The sequence below is a fragment of the Gorilla gorilla genome, chromosome 3 (genome assembly GCF_029281585.2).
Source record: "Gorilla gorilla gorilla isolate KB3781 chromosome 3, NHGRI_mGorGor1-v2.1_pri, whole genome shotgun sequence".
Taxonomy (NCBI): Eukaryota; Metazoa; Chordata; class Mammalia; order Primates; family Hominidae; genus Gorilla; species Gorilla gorilla.
The window spans coordinates 165914829-165930061 of NC_073227.2; the positions used below are offsets into that span (position 1 = coordinate 165914829).

General features: G+C 37.7%; 1 protein-coding gene across 9 annotated transcripts in view; it reads right to left on the minus strand.

Moving 5' to 3' along the window:
• ANAPC10 (anaphase promoting complex subunit 10) overlaps positions 1-15233 on the minus strand; it is a 235321-nt gene that overhangs the window by 150377 nt on the left and 69711 nt on the right. For 2 of the 9 annotated variants that reach the window (XM_055385591.2, XM_063705565.1), the window contains exon 5: positions 10345-10508. The exons of the other annotated variants lie outside the window; for them this stretch is intronic. In XM_055385591.2, coding sequence (XP_055241566.1) covers positions 10345-10508 — 164 coding nt within the window. The remainder of the gene's footprint in view (positions 1-10344; positions 10509-15233) is intronic. 9 annotated transcript variants of the gene reach the window in all.

Here is a 15233-nt window from a genome sequence, read left to right on the forward strand (position 1 = left end):
CTTAACACCCCCCAAAAAATCATATTGGCTCACCAGCAGTGGATCCAAACCAAAAAGAAATCCCTGACTTACCTGAAAAAGAATTTGGGAGGTTAGTTATTAAGCTATTTCAAGAGGCACCAGAGAAAGGCAAAGCCCAATGCAAGGAAATCCAAAAAATGATACAAGAAGTGAAAGGAGAGATATTCAAGGAAATAGATAGCATAAAGAAAAAACAATCAAACTTCAGGACACATTGGATATACTTATAGAAATGCAAAATGCTCTGGAAAGTCTGAGCAATAGAAATGAACAAGCAGAAGAAAGAAATTCAGAGCTTGAAGACAAGGTCTTTGAATTAACCCAACCCAACAAAGACAAAGAAAAAAGAATAAGAAAATATGAACAAAGTCTCTGAGAAGTCCAGGATTATGTGAAACAACCAAACTTAAGAATAATCGGTATTCCTGAGGAAGAAGAGAAATCTAAAAGCTGAAAAAACATATTTGGGGGAATAATCAAGGAAAACTTCCTGGCCTTGCTAGAGACCTACACATCCAAATACAAGCAGCACAAAGAACACCTGGAAAATTCCTCACAAAAAGATCATCGCCTAGGCACACTGTCATCAGGTTATGTACAGTTAAGACGAAGGAAAGAATCTTAAGAGCTGTGAGACAAAAGTACCAGGTAACCTATAAAGGAAAACCTATTAGATTAACAGCAGATTTCTCAGCAGAAACTCTACAAGCTAGAAGAGATTAGGGCCCTATCTTCAGCTTCCTCAAACAAAATTATCAGCCAAGAATTTTGTATCCAGTGAAACTAAGCATCAAATATGAAGGAAAGATACAGTGTTTTCCAGACAAACAAGTGCTGACAAAATTCACCACTGCCAAGCCACCATTACAAGAACTGCTGAAAGGAGCTCGAAACCTTAAAACAAATCCTGGAAACACATCAAAACAGAACCTCTTTCAAGCACAAATCTCACAGCCAATATCATACTGAATGGGCAAAAACTGGAAGCACTCCCTTTGAAAACTGGCACGAGACAGGGATGCCCTCTCTCACCACTCCTATTCAACATAGTGTTGGAAGTTCTGGCCAGGGCAATCAGGCAGGATAAAGAAATAAAGGATATTCAGTTGGGAAAAGAGGAAGTCAAATTGTCCCTGTTTGCAGATGACATGATTGTGTATTTAGAAAACCCCACCGTCTCAGCCCAAAATCTCCTTAAGCTGATAAGCAACTTCAGCAGAGTCTCAGGATACAAAATCAATGTGCAATAATCACAAGCATTCTTATACACCAATAACAAACAGAGAGCCAAATCATGAGTGAACTCCCATTCACAATTGCCTCAAAGACAATAAAATACCTAGGAATCCAACTTACAAGGGATGTGAAGGACCTCTTCAAGGAGAACTACAAACCACAGCTCAACAAAATAAAAGAGGACACAAACAAATGGAAGAACATTCCATGCTCATGGATAGGAAGAATCAATATTGTGAAAATGGCCATATTGCCCAAGGTAATTTATAGATTCAATGCCATCCCCATCAAGCTACCAATGACTTTCTTCACAGAATTGGAAAAAACTACTTTAAAGTTCATATGGAACCAAAAGGGAGTCCACATTGCCAAGTCAATCCTAAGCAAAAAGAACAAAGCTGGAGGCATCATGCTACCTCACTTCAAACTATACTACAAGGGTACAGTAACCAAAACAGCATGGTACTGGTGCCAAAACAGAGATGTAGACCAATGGAACAGAACAGAGCCCTCAGAAATAATACCACACATCTACAACCATCTGATGTTTGACAAACCTGAGAAAAACAAGAAATGGGGAAAGGATTCCCTATTTAATAAATGGTGCTGGGAAAACTGGCTAGCCATATGTAGAAAGCTGAAACTGGATCCCTTCCTTACATCTTACACAAAAATTAATTCAAGATGGATTAAAGACTTAAATGTTAGACCTAAACCCATAAAAACCCTAGAAGAAAACCTAGGCAATACCATTCAGGACATAGGCATGGGCAAGGACTTCATGTCTAAAACACCAAAAGCAATCGCAACAAAAGCCAAAATTGACAAATGGGATCTAATTAAACTAAAGAGCTTCTGCACAGCAAAAGAAACTACCATCGGAGTAAACAGGCAACCTACAGAATGGGAGAAAATTTTCACAACCTACTCATCTGACAAAGGGCTAATATCCAGAATCTACAAAGAACTCAAACAAATTTACAAGAAAAAAAACAACACCATCAAAAGGTGGGTGAAGGATATGAACAGACACTTCTCAAAAGAAGACATTTATGCAGTCAACAGACACATGAAAAAATGCTCATCATCACTGGTCATCAGAGAAATGCAAATCAAAACCACAATGAGATACTATCTCACACCAGTTAGAATTGCGATCATTAAAAAGTCAGGAAACAACAGGTGCTGGAGAGGATGTGGAGAAACAGGAACACTTTTACACTGTTGGTCAGACTGTAAACTAGTTCAACCATTGTGGAAGACAGTGTGGCAATTCCTCAGGGATCTAGAACTAGAAATACCATTTGACCCAGCCATCCCATTACTGGGTATATACCCAAAGGAATATAAATCATGCTGCTATAAAGACACATGTACACGTATGTTTATTGCAGCACTACTCACAATAGCAAAGACTTGGAACCAACCCAAATTGTCCAATGATAGACTGGATTAAGAAAATGTGGCACATACACACCATGGAATACTATGCAGCCATAAAAAAGGATGAGTTCATGTCCTTTGTAGGGACATGGATGAAGATAGAAACCATCATTCTCAGCAAACTATCGCAAGGATAAAAAACCAAACACCGCATGTTCTCACTGATAACTGGGAACTGAAAAATGAGAACACTTGGACACAGGAAGGGAAACATCACACACCGGGGCCTGTTGTGGGGTGGGGGTGGGGAGGGATAGCATTAGGTGGTATACCTAATGTAAATGACGAGTTAATGGGTGCAGCACACCCACATGGCACATATATACATACGTAACAAACCTGCACATTGTGCACATGTACCCTAGAACTTAAGAGTATAATAAAAAATATATATATATATATAAATAAAATAAAGCACAAATCTCACAGGACCTATAAAACAAAAATAGAATTTAAAAAGCAAAAACAAAAACCAAAAAATCAAGGTATACAGGCAACAAATAGCATGATGAATGGAATGGTACCTCACATCTCAATACTAACATTGAATGTAAATGGCCTAAATGCTCCATTTAAAAGATGCAGTACTACAGAATGGATAAGCATTCACCAACTGGCCGGGCACCGCGGCTCACACCTATAATCCCAAGGCTTTGGGAGGCTCAGGCGGGCAGATTACTTGAGGTCAGGAATTTGAAACCAGCCTAACCAACATGGTGAAACCCAATCTCTACTAAAAATACAAAAAAAATAAGCCAGGCATGGTGGCAGGCACCTATAATCCCAACTACTTAGAAGGCTGAGGCAGGAGAATTGCTTTAACCTGAGAGGCAGAGTTTGCAGTGAGCCAAGATTGTGCCATTGCACTCAGCCTGGGTGACAGAGCGAGACTCCATCTCAAAATCTCAAAATCTAAAAAAAAAAAATTTCACCAACCATCTGCCACCTTCAAGAGACTCACATAACACACAAGGAATCATATAAACTTAAAGTAAAGGAGTGGAAAAAGGCATTTCATGTAAATGGACATCAAAAGTGAGCAGGGGTAGCTATTCTTATGTCAGACAAAACAAACGTTAAAGCAATGGCAGTTAAAAAAGACAAAGAGGGACATTAAATAATGGTAAAAGGCCTTGTCCAACAGGAAAATACCACAATCCTAAACATATATGCACATAACACTGGAGTCCCCAAATTTATAAAACAATTACTAACAGACCTAAAAAATGAGATAGACAGCAACACCATAACAGTGGGGGACTTAAATACTCCACTGACAGCACTAGACAGGTCATCAAGACAGAAAGTCAACAAATAAACAATGGATTTAAACTAGACCTTGGAACAAATGGACTTAACAGCTATATACAGAACATTCCATCCAAGAACCACAGAATACACAATCTATTCAATAGCGCATGGGACTTTCTCCAAGATGGACCACATGATAGGCCACAAAATGAGCTGCAATAAATTTAAGAAAACTGAAATTATATCAAGGACTCTCTCAGACCACAGTGGAATAAAACTGGAAATCAATTCCAAAAGGAACCTTCAAAACATGCAAATACCTGGAAATTAAATAACCTGCTCCTGAATGATCACTGGACCAACAAAATCATGATGGAAATTATAAAATGTTCAGACTGAATGACAATAGTGACAACCTATAAAAACCTGTGGGATACAGCAAAGGTGGTGCCAAGAGGAAAGTTCATGGTGCTAAATGCCTACATCAAAAAGACTGAAAGAGCACAAACTGACACTCTAAGGTCACACCTCAAGGAACTAGAGAAACACGAACAAACCAAACCCAAACCCAGCAGAAGAAAGGAAATGACCAAGTTCAGAGCATAACTAAATGAAACTAAAACAAACAAACAAAATTACAAAAGATAAATGAAACAAAAAGCTGGTTGTTTGAAAAGATAAACTGATAGACCATTAGCAAGACTAACCTAGAAAAGAAGAGAGAAAATCCAAATAACCTCAATAAGAAATGAAACAGGAGACATTACAACTCACACCACAGCAATACAAAAGATCATTCAAGGCTATATGAATACCTTTACGGTCATAAACTTGAAAACCTAGAAGAGACATATAAATTTCTGGAGGTGTACATCCCTCCCAGCTTAAATCAGGAAGAATTAGATACCCTAAACAGACCAATAACAAGCAACAAGATTGAAATGGTAATTTAAAAATTATCAACAAAAAAAAAGGCCAGGCCCAGAGAATCACAGCAGAATTCTACCAGACTTTCAAAGAAGAATTGGTACCGATCCTACTGACACTATTCCACAAGACAGAGAAAGAGGGAACCCTCCCTAATTCATTCTATGAAGCCAGCATCACCCTAATACCAAAACCAGGAAAGGACATAACCAGAAAGAAAACCACAGACCCATATCCCTGATGAACATAAATGCTAAAATCCTTAACAAAATACTAGCTAACTGAATCCAACAACATACCAAAAAGATAATCTACCACGAGAAAGTGGGTTTCATACCAGGGATGCAGGGATGGTTTAACATCCACAAGTCAATAAATGTGATACACCACATAAACAGAATGAAAACAAAAACCACATGATCATCTCAACAGATGCAGAAAAAGCATTTGACAAAATCCAGCATCCCTTTATGATTAAAACTCAGCAAAATCGGCATAAAGGAACATACCTCAATGCAATAAAAGCCATCTATGACAAACCCACAGCAAATATAATACTGAATGGCAAAAAGTTGAAAGCATTCCCTCTGAGAACTGGAACAAAACAAGGATGCCCACTCTCACCACTCGTCTTCAACATAGTACTGGAAGTCCTATCCAGAGCAATCAAACAAGCGAAAGAAATAAAGGACATCCAAATCAGTAAAGACGAAGTCAAACTGTCACTGTTTACTGACAATATAATTGTTTACCTCAAAAATCCTAAAGACTCCTCCAGAAAGCTCCTAGAACTGACAAAAAAATTCAGTAAAGTTTCCAGACACAAGAATAATGTACACAAATCAGTAGCTCTCCCATACACCAACAGCAACCAACTAGAGAATCGAATCAAGAACTCAATCCCTTTTACAATAGCTGCAAAAAAAAATAAAAAAGAAAAAGAAAAAAACTTAGGAATATACCTAACCCAGGAGGCAAAAGACCTCTGCAAGGAAAACTACAAAACACCACTGAAAGAAATCATAGACAACACAAACAAATGGAAACACATCCCATGTTCATGGAATGGTAGAATCAAAATTGTGAAAATGACCATACCACCAAAAGCAACCTACAAATGGAAACACATCCCATGTTCATGGAATGGTAGAATCAAAATTGTGAAAATGACCATACCACCAAAAGCAACCTACAAATTCATTGCAATCCCCATCAAAATACCATCATCATTCTTCACAGCATTAGAAAAAAAGTACTAAAATTCATATAGAACCACAAAAAGATTCCACATAGCCAATGCAAGACTAAGCAAAAAGAACAAATCTGGAGGCATCACACTACCTGATTTCAAACTATATTATAAGGACATAGTCACCAAAACAGCATGGTACTGGTATAAAAATAGGCACATAGGACAATGGAACAGAGTAGAGAACCCATAAATAAACCCAAATACCTACAGCCAAGTGATCTTCAACAACTACACAAAAACATAAAGTGGGGAAAGGATACCCTATTCAACAAATGGTGCTGGGATAACTGGCTAGACACATATAGGACAATGAAACTGGATCCTCATCTCTCACCTTATATAAAAATCAACTCAAGATGGCTTAAGGACTTAAATCTAACACCTGAAACTATAAAAATTCTAGAAGATTAACGTTGGAAAAACCCTTCTAGACATTGGTTTAGGCAAGGATTTCATGACCAAGAACCCCAAAGCAAATGCAATAAAAACAAAGATAAATTGCTAGGACTTAATTAAACTAAAGAGCTTTTGCATGGCAAAAGGAACAGTCAGCAGAGTAAACAGCCCAGAGTGGGAGAAAATCTTCACAATCTATACATCTGAAAATGGACTAATATCCAGAATCTACAATGAACTCAAACAAATCAGCCAAAAAAAAAATTAATCCCATCAAAAAGTGGGCTAAGGACATGAATAGACAATTATCAAAAGAAGATATACAAATGGCCAACAAACATACAAAAAAATGCTCAGCATCACTAATGATCAGGGAAATGCGAATTAAAATCACAATGTGACACCACCTTACTTCTGCAGGACTGGCCATAATCAAAAAATCAGTAGATGTTGCTGGGGATGCAGTGATCAGGGAACACTTCTACACTGCTGGTGGGAATGTAAACTAGCACAGCCACTATGGAAAACAGTATGGAGATTCCTTAAAGAGCTAAAAGGAGAACTACCATTTGATCCAGCAATCTCAATACGGGGTATCTACCCAGAGTAAATGAAGTCATTATATGAAAAAGATACTTGCACACGCATGTTTATAGCAGCACAATTCACAACTGCAAAATCATGGAACCAACTCAAATGCCCATCAGTCAACAAGTGGATAAAGAAACCGTGGTATGTATACCACAGTATACATGGTGGGATACTACTCAGCCATAAAAAGGAATGAATAAACGGCATTTGCAGCGACCTGGATGAGATCGGAGACTATTATTCTAAGTGAAGTCACTCAGGAATGGAAAACCAAACATCGTATATTCTCACTGATATGTGGGAGCTAAGCTATGAGGATGCAAAGGCATAAGAATGATACAATGGACTTTGGGGACTTGGGGGAAAGTGGGGGGTGAGGAATAAAATACTACAAACAGGGCGCAGTGTATACTGCTTGGGTGATGGGTGCACCCAAATCACCATTAAAGAACTTACACATGTAACTAAACACTACCTGTACTCCAATAACCTATGGAAAATTTTTTTTAATTAAAAAGCATATATAGGCATTCATATATAGAACTTTCTGTGAGCATGTATTTTCATTTCTCTTGGATAAATACCTAACACTGGAATTGTTGGGTCATGGGCAAGTTTAACTTTATAAAAAACTGCCAAACCAAAAAAAAAAAAAAATTAAAAACAGCATCTTTTTTTTATATTTTAGGATGATTAATATATGAGTTATTCTTTTATGTATTTTTGTATTATTATACTTAAAGTTTTAGGGTACACGTGCACAACATGCAGGTTTGTTACATATGTATACATGCGCCATGTTGGTGTGCTGCACCCATTAACTCATCATTTACATTAGATATATCTCCTAATGCTATCCCTCCCCCCTCCCCCGACCCCATGACAGGCCCCAGTGTGTGACGTTACCCTTCCTGTGTCCAAGTGTTCTCACTGTTCTATTCCCACCTATGAGTGAGAACACGCGGTGTTTGGTTTTTTGTCCTTGCGATAGTTTGCTGAGAATGATGGTTTCCTGCTTCATCCATGTCCCTACAAAGGACATAAACTCATCCTTTTTTATGGCTGCATAGTATTCCATAGTGTATACGTGCCACATTTTCTTAATCCAGTCTATCATTGATGGACATTTGGGTTGGTTCCAAGTCTTTGCTATTGTGAATAGTGCCGCAATAAACATACATGTGCATGAAAAACAGCATCTTTTGAACAACCTACAGCATACATCATATATGGTAGTGAAATGTTGAAAACTTTCCCAATGAGATCATGAACAAGACAAGATTATCCACTATCACCACTTCTAGCTAACATTGTACTGAAGTCTTAAGCAATACAACAAGGCAAGGAAAAAGGAGGGCAACAATGGGAAAAGAACTAAGTGGGAGAGGAGGGGATGGACAAGGATTGCAACGGAAGGAAAAAAATTACTATTTGAAAATTGTATGACTGCACATCTAGAACATCCAAAAAAAATCTCCAAACTATTAAAATTAATAAAATAATGTCACAAGGTCACTGGATACAAAGTTAACATAAAGCTATAAAGCTAAAACAGTGTGGAATTAGTGCAAAAATAGAGTAATAGACTAATGAAACTATTTAGAGTTCAAAAACAGATCCACACATTTACAGTCATTTGATTGTTGTCAAAGATGACATTTCATCACAATAGGGAATGGATGTTCTCTTCAAGTAATGATGCTAGATGATTTTAATTTCCATTTGGTGGGGGGAAAGATTTTTGACCCCTACACTTCTCACCATAAACAAAAATCAGCTCCAGATGAATTTAGATCTAAATGTGAAAGACAAAACAACAAAGTTTTGAGAAGAAAATAAAACATCTTTGTGACCTTGGAGCCAGTAACATTTTCTTAAATAGATCACAAAAGCACCAATCAATTAACATTAATTAACTATCCTACAGTTACGAATGTTTGTTCATCAAAAAAGACACCATTAAGGAAGTGAAAAAACAAGCATCAGACTGGGAAGTATTATGCATATATCCACCACAGGACAACTATTTTGAATACATAAAGAACTACTATAAATCAAAAAAGTTATAAATCCAACAGAAATGCAGTGTGTACTGAAGTGTTTATAGGAGCACTAGTTATAACAGTCAGATTATCAAAATACACACCAATAGTCAAGTGGATAAATTGGAGTACATTTACAACATGGAATACTATATAGCAGTGAGGATGAACCATTTGTTAACTACCCAATTGTACCAATGACTGTCACAAACATAAGGCTGAATAAAAGAAGCCAGACACAAAAGAGTATGCACAATATGATTCCATCTATGCAAAGTGAAAAAAACCCAACAAATAAAAACAGGCAAACAAAACTTTAGTGAAAGTAATCTATCCTAGAGTCAGAATAACGGTTAGCCTTCAGGAAGTATAAGGATTTTTGTTATAAAATAACACATCCTTAAAATGGTTGACAAGGTCCTGCATGATTTTGGTCTCTGCTTACCTCCTCAGCTTTATCTTGAACAGTCCTTTGCCTCACTAACTATATTTTACCTATATAATCTGTAATAATGCAGAAATAAATTTACATGATGAAGAAGGCAGATTCTGAAAGTATTCCAAAGACCAACATATGGCCAAAAAGTATTAATTGTACATCATTTAAAATGGGTTATGTCTTGGATACTCTCTAGTAAATTATTTTTATACATGTAAATATAAGAATAATTATAGGGACTTTTGGTCTGTCACATGAGACCTCAGTCCCCTAACTTCTCCTTTAAAGTCTCAAGTTCAGTCAGGTGCACGGCCTCACACCTATAATCCCAACACTTTGGGAGGCTGAGGCCAGTGGACTGCTTGAGGCCAAGAGTTTGAGATAAATCTAGGCAACATAGCAAGACCCCATCTCTACAAAAAATAAAAAAATTAGCCAGGCATCGTGATGTGTGCCTGCAGTCCCAGCTACTCAGGAGGTTGAGGCAGAAGGATCACTTGAGCCCATAACTTCGAGCATGCAACAAGCTATAATTGAAACACCATTGATTAATTTGCAAGTGTTTTGGAAAAGTACTTTAGGAAACTGAACTGAATAAGTATCTTTTTCTTCTTGCTTTCAAAATTCAACTAATATGACGGCTGAGGCATTTGAAAAATATACAAATCCACAAAAGCAATGGGAATAGGAGAGAAGATAAAAACTGATGAGGTGGTAAAAAAAGGGATTAGTGATAAATAACTTACATATTCTCTTTCTCCACTTTGTTTAGTCCCTGAGATGTGTAGAAAGGGACGGTGGGGAAGAGGGCAGCGAGGAGGAGGTCAACAAGAAGCAAGGTACATGGTACCCTAATACCTCTGAAATTTGAAGTACCAGGTAGTTCTGAAGGCAGGGGTGCCAAGTTAGGCTAAAAATACAAAAAAACAAGTGAACAAGAAAACTGGTTGAAAGTCTACAGGGGCATACCCGAGAGAATTTGAGGGTTCAGTTTGAAACTATCACAACAAATGAAATATTGCAATAAAGCAAGTCACACAAATTTTTTGGTTTCCCAGTGCAAATAAAAGCTGTGTTACACTATACTAGAGTCTATTAAGCATGCAATAGCATTGTATCTAAGAAAACAATGCACATACCTTAATTTAAGAATGTTTTACTGCTAAAAAGTGCTAACAATCATCTGGGCCTTTAGTGAGTCATAACCTTTTTGCTGGTGTAAGGTCTTGCCTCAATGTTGATGGCTACTGACTGATCAGGGTGGTGTCGCTGAAGGTTTGGGTGGCTGTAGAAATTTCTTAAAATAAGACAACAATGATGGTTGCCACAATGATTGACTCTTCCTTTCATGGAAAATTCATCTGTAGCATGCAATGCTGTTTAGTAGTATTTTACTTAAGGCAAAACTTTCAAAATTGGAGTTGGTCCTTTCAGACCCTGCCATTACTTTTTCAACTAAGTTGATGTAATATTCTAAATCCTTTGTTGTCATTTTGACAATGTGTTCACAGCATCTTCACCAGGAGTAGATTCAACCTCAAGAAACTACTTTCTTTGCTCATCAATAAGATGCAACTCTTCATCAGTTTAAGTTTTATCCATGAGATTGCAGCAATTCAGTCACATCTTTTAGGCTCCAATTCTAATTCTAGTTCTCTTGCTATTTCCAATGCATCTGCAGTTACTTTCTCAACTGAAGTCTTGAACCTCTCAAAGTCATCAATGCAGACTGGAATCAACTTCTTCCAAACTCTTGTTAATGTTCGTATTTTGACCTTCTCACATGAATCATAAATGTTCTTAATGACATCTGGGATGAATCTTTTCCAGAAGATTTTCAATTTACTTTGCCCAGTTCCATCAGAGGAATCACTATGGCAGCTAATGCCTTATGAAATGTATATCTTAAATAATAAGAATTGAAAGTTAAAATAACTCCTTCATCTATGAGCTGCAGAACAGATGTTGTATCAGCAAACATGAAAACAACATTAATTTCCTTGTACATCTCCATCAAAGCTCTTGGGTGACTACGTACATTGTCAATGAGCAGTAATATTTTGAAATAAATCTTTTCCTCTGAGCAGTAGGTCTCAACAGTGGGATTAAAATATTCAGGGAACCATGCTTTCAACAGATGTACTCTCATCCAGGCTTTGTTCTTCCATTTATAGCACATGAGTAGAACAGATTTAGCATAATTCTTAAGGGCCCTAGGATTTTTAGAATACCGAGTGCTGCCTTCAACTTAAAGTCACCAGCTGCATCAGCCCCTAACAAAATCAGCTTGTCTGGTGAAGTTTTCAAGCCAGGCATTGACTTCTCCTTTCTAGCTATGAAAGTCGTAGTTGGCATCTTCTTCCAGCAGAAGGCTGTTTTGTCTACACTGAAAATGTATTGCTTAGTGTATCTACCCTCATCAACTATTTTAGCCAGATCTGGGTAACTTGCTACAGCTCCTCCATCAGCACTTGCTGCTTCACTGGGCTCTTTTATGTTATGAAGATGGATTCTTTCCTTAAATCTCATGAACCAACCTCTGCTAGCTTCAAACTCTCTTCTGCAGCTTCCTCACCTTTATAGAATTCAAGAGTTAGGGTCTTACTGTGAATTAGGCTTTGACTTAAGGGAATGTTGTGGCTGGTTTGATTTTCTATCCAGAACATTCTTTCTCCATATTAGCAATAAGGCTGTTTTGCTTTCTTATTATTCATGTGTTCACTAGAGTAGCACTTTTAATTTCCTTCAGGAACTTTTCCATTAGAACAAGAGGTTAGCTTTTGGCCTATTTTGGCTTTCAACACGCCCCCCCTTTTTAAGCTCAGTCCTTTCTAGCTTTTGAGTTAAAGTGAGAGATGTGAGACACTTCCTTTCACTTGGACACTTAGAGACCATTGTCAAGTTACTAAATGGCCTAATTTCAATATTGTTGTGTCTCAACCAATAAGTAGGCCCAAGGAGAGGGAGGGAGATGAGAAACGGCTGGTTAGGTGCTGGAGTAGTCAGAACACACACAGTTATCGATTGGGTTTGCCATCTTACATGGGCTTAGTTCGTGGGGACCCATAACAATGACAATAGTAGCATCAAAGATTATTGATCACAGATGACCGTAACAGGTATAATATTGGTGAAAAAGTTTGAAATACTACAAGAATTACCAAAATATGACAGTGACACAAAATGAGCACATGCTGCTGGAAAAATGGCACTGATAGACTTGCTCGATGCAGAGTTGCCACAAATCTTCGATTTGTAAAAACACAGTATTTATCAAAGCGAAGTGCAATAAAATGAGGTATGTCTGTAGTATAAGGAATAGTTAAAGCCCTAGATTCTTACCTGCCCCCAGTGTGAGCAGGCAGTTGATGGTTTCCTTTCCCACTCTTATAGAAAACTAAGGTCTTACCAGTTAGACAGATTAAAGAGGGTCTAGATTCAGGTAAAACAAGACTAGATGGCAGCACCTGAATATAAAGCGAACTGTACAACTGGACATTTAACAGTAAAATCTCACCTCCCTTCCTCTTGCTCAGCTACGAAAACACTGACTCCTAGGCAGATCACTTTGTAGTTTCCTACATATCTCACGTCCCATCCCTTGCCATGTGCCCCAGGCCAGAGAATGCATTATTATTTTATGGGCAAAATGAAAATCCGTAAGAAAAGACCTATACATAATGATGTGTGAATGTCCTCAATTTAACATTTATTGATTGACTGAATGACTGTTTTGTGCAGGGCACTATTCTCATTGGTTGGAATATATCAGTGAAACCAAGAACAACAACAAAATCCCTGTTCTCTTGTAAGTGATGTTCTAGTAATAAACGTAATCAATAAGTGATTACATAGCATATAGGTACAAAAAGTGCATGGGAAAAAAACAGAGCAGGAAAAGACAGAGCTGTAGTATTAGGGGCAGGTGTGTAACCAGCTTTAAATAAGGTGGTCGGAATAGGCCTCAATGAGAAAGTGATGTGTGCAAAGACTTGAAGGAGGTGAGGCTTCCAGACTGGCTACACTACAGGAGGCCCACCAAGAACAAATTCTATGAACACAAATGGTTCCAAACTTATTATTTGTGCCTCACTCTTAAATAAGAGAAAATAGTCAAGGATCTCCTGGTATGTAAGAAACAAGACAAAACAAGACAGAAATTGAAAGCAGCAAGCAAACAAAGACAAAAAAAAGGAACTCCAAAGAGAGGCAGTGAAGGAAGTACAAGAATTTAAAAAACAAAACAAAGCATCATTAATATCCTCAGTGATATAACATATTGCATCCAAGAAACAAGAACAGAATGTTAATTTTTAAAATGGTCAAAGAACAAAAAGAGGTCTTAGAAATTTATATGTACATATGAAGTTTTTGCCTATACATATATATATATATATATATTTTTTTTTTTTTTTGAGACAGAGTCTTACTGTCTCCCAGGCTGGAGTGCAGTGGCATGATCTTGGCTCACTGCAACCTCTGCCACCTGGGTTCAAGCAATTCTCATGCCTCAGCCTCCTGAGTAGCTGAGACTACAGGCGAGTGCCACCACACTTGGCTAATTTTTGTATTTTTAGTAGAAATGGGATTTTGCCATGTTGGCCAGGCTAGTCTTGAACTCTTCACCTCAGGTGATCTGCCCACCTCAGCCTCTTAGAGTGCTGAGATTACAGGCGTGAGCCACCACACCTGGCCAAAAACTTCTTAATTTAATAGAAGTTAAATGAATTGGAAGACAGGAATACAAAAGAAGTAGAAAATGAGAAAATTAGGGGTCTAATGCAGGAGGTTATCATAGCTAATATACGTGAATTCAGATAGAGAGCACAGAGAAAACAATTAAAAACTATCAAAGAACACAAGAGTGTCTCCAGGACTCAGGGACAGGTATCTTCACACTGACAGAAACCATTGAGCATGCTGCACAATAAAGGAAACACATATGCAATAAGGCACAGCATCATGAATTTTCTGAATATCAAGGATAAGGAGATTATAAAAGCTACTTGAGAGAAAAATAGATCACATGCAAAGCATTAGAAATTAAAAGTGGCATTGTATTTCTCAACATTTACGCTGAAACTATGAGGCAATGGAGAATGTGTTTAAAATTCTGAGAGCAAATTATTTCCAAACTAGAATTCCATACCTAGCCAAATCATCCCTTGAGGGTGAGATTAAAATAAAGTTTTCAGTCATGCAAGGTTTCAACAATTTACCTCCCATGTGGAGGATGTATTCCACCAATAAAGGAAGTAAACCAAGAATGATGAAGACCTGGGATCCAGAAATAAGAGGTCTCCCAAAAGAAAAAGTGAAGGAAATTCCCAGGATGATCTTAAAGGGATGTCTTAAGAATACAGCTGTGTCTGAGAAGCAGACACCAAGACAGGGTTAGAAATACAAGAAATTTAGTAGGGGAAATATCTGTAAGAGAAAATGGGGAGGGAGCCAGGGGAAGCTGAAAGAGCTGTTAGATGGTGTGATGGTTAATACCGAGTGTCAACTTAATTGGATTGGGGGATACAAAGTATTAATCCTGGGTGTGCCTGTGTGTGTGTTGCCAAAAGAGATTAACATTTGAGTTAGTGGTCTGAGGAAGGCAGATCCAGCCTTAATCTGGTGGGCACAATCT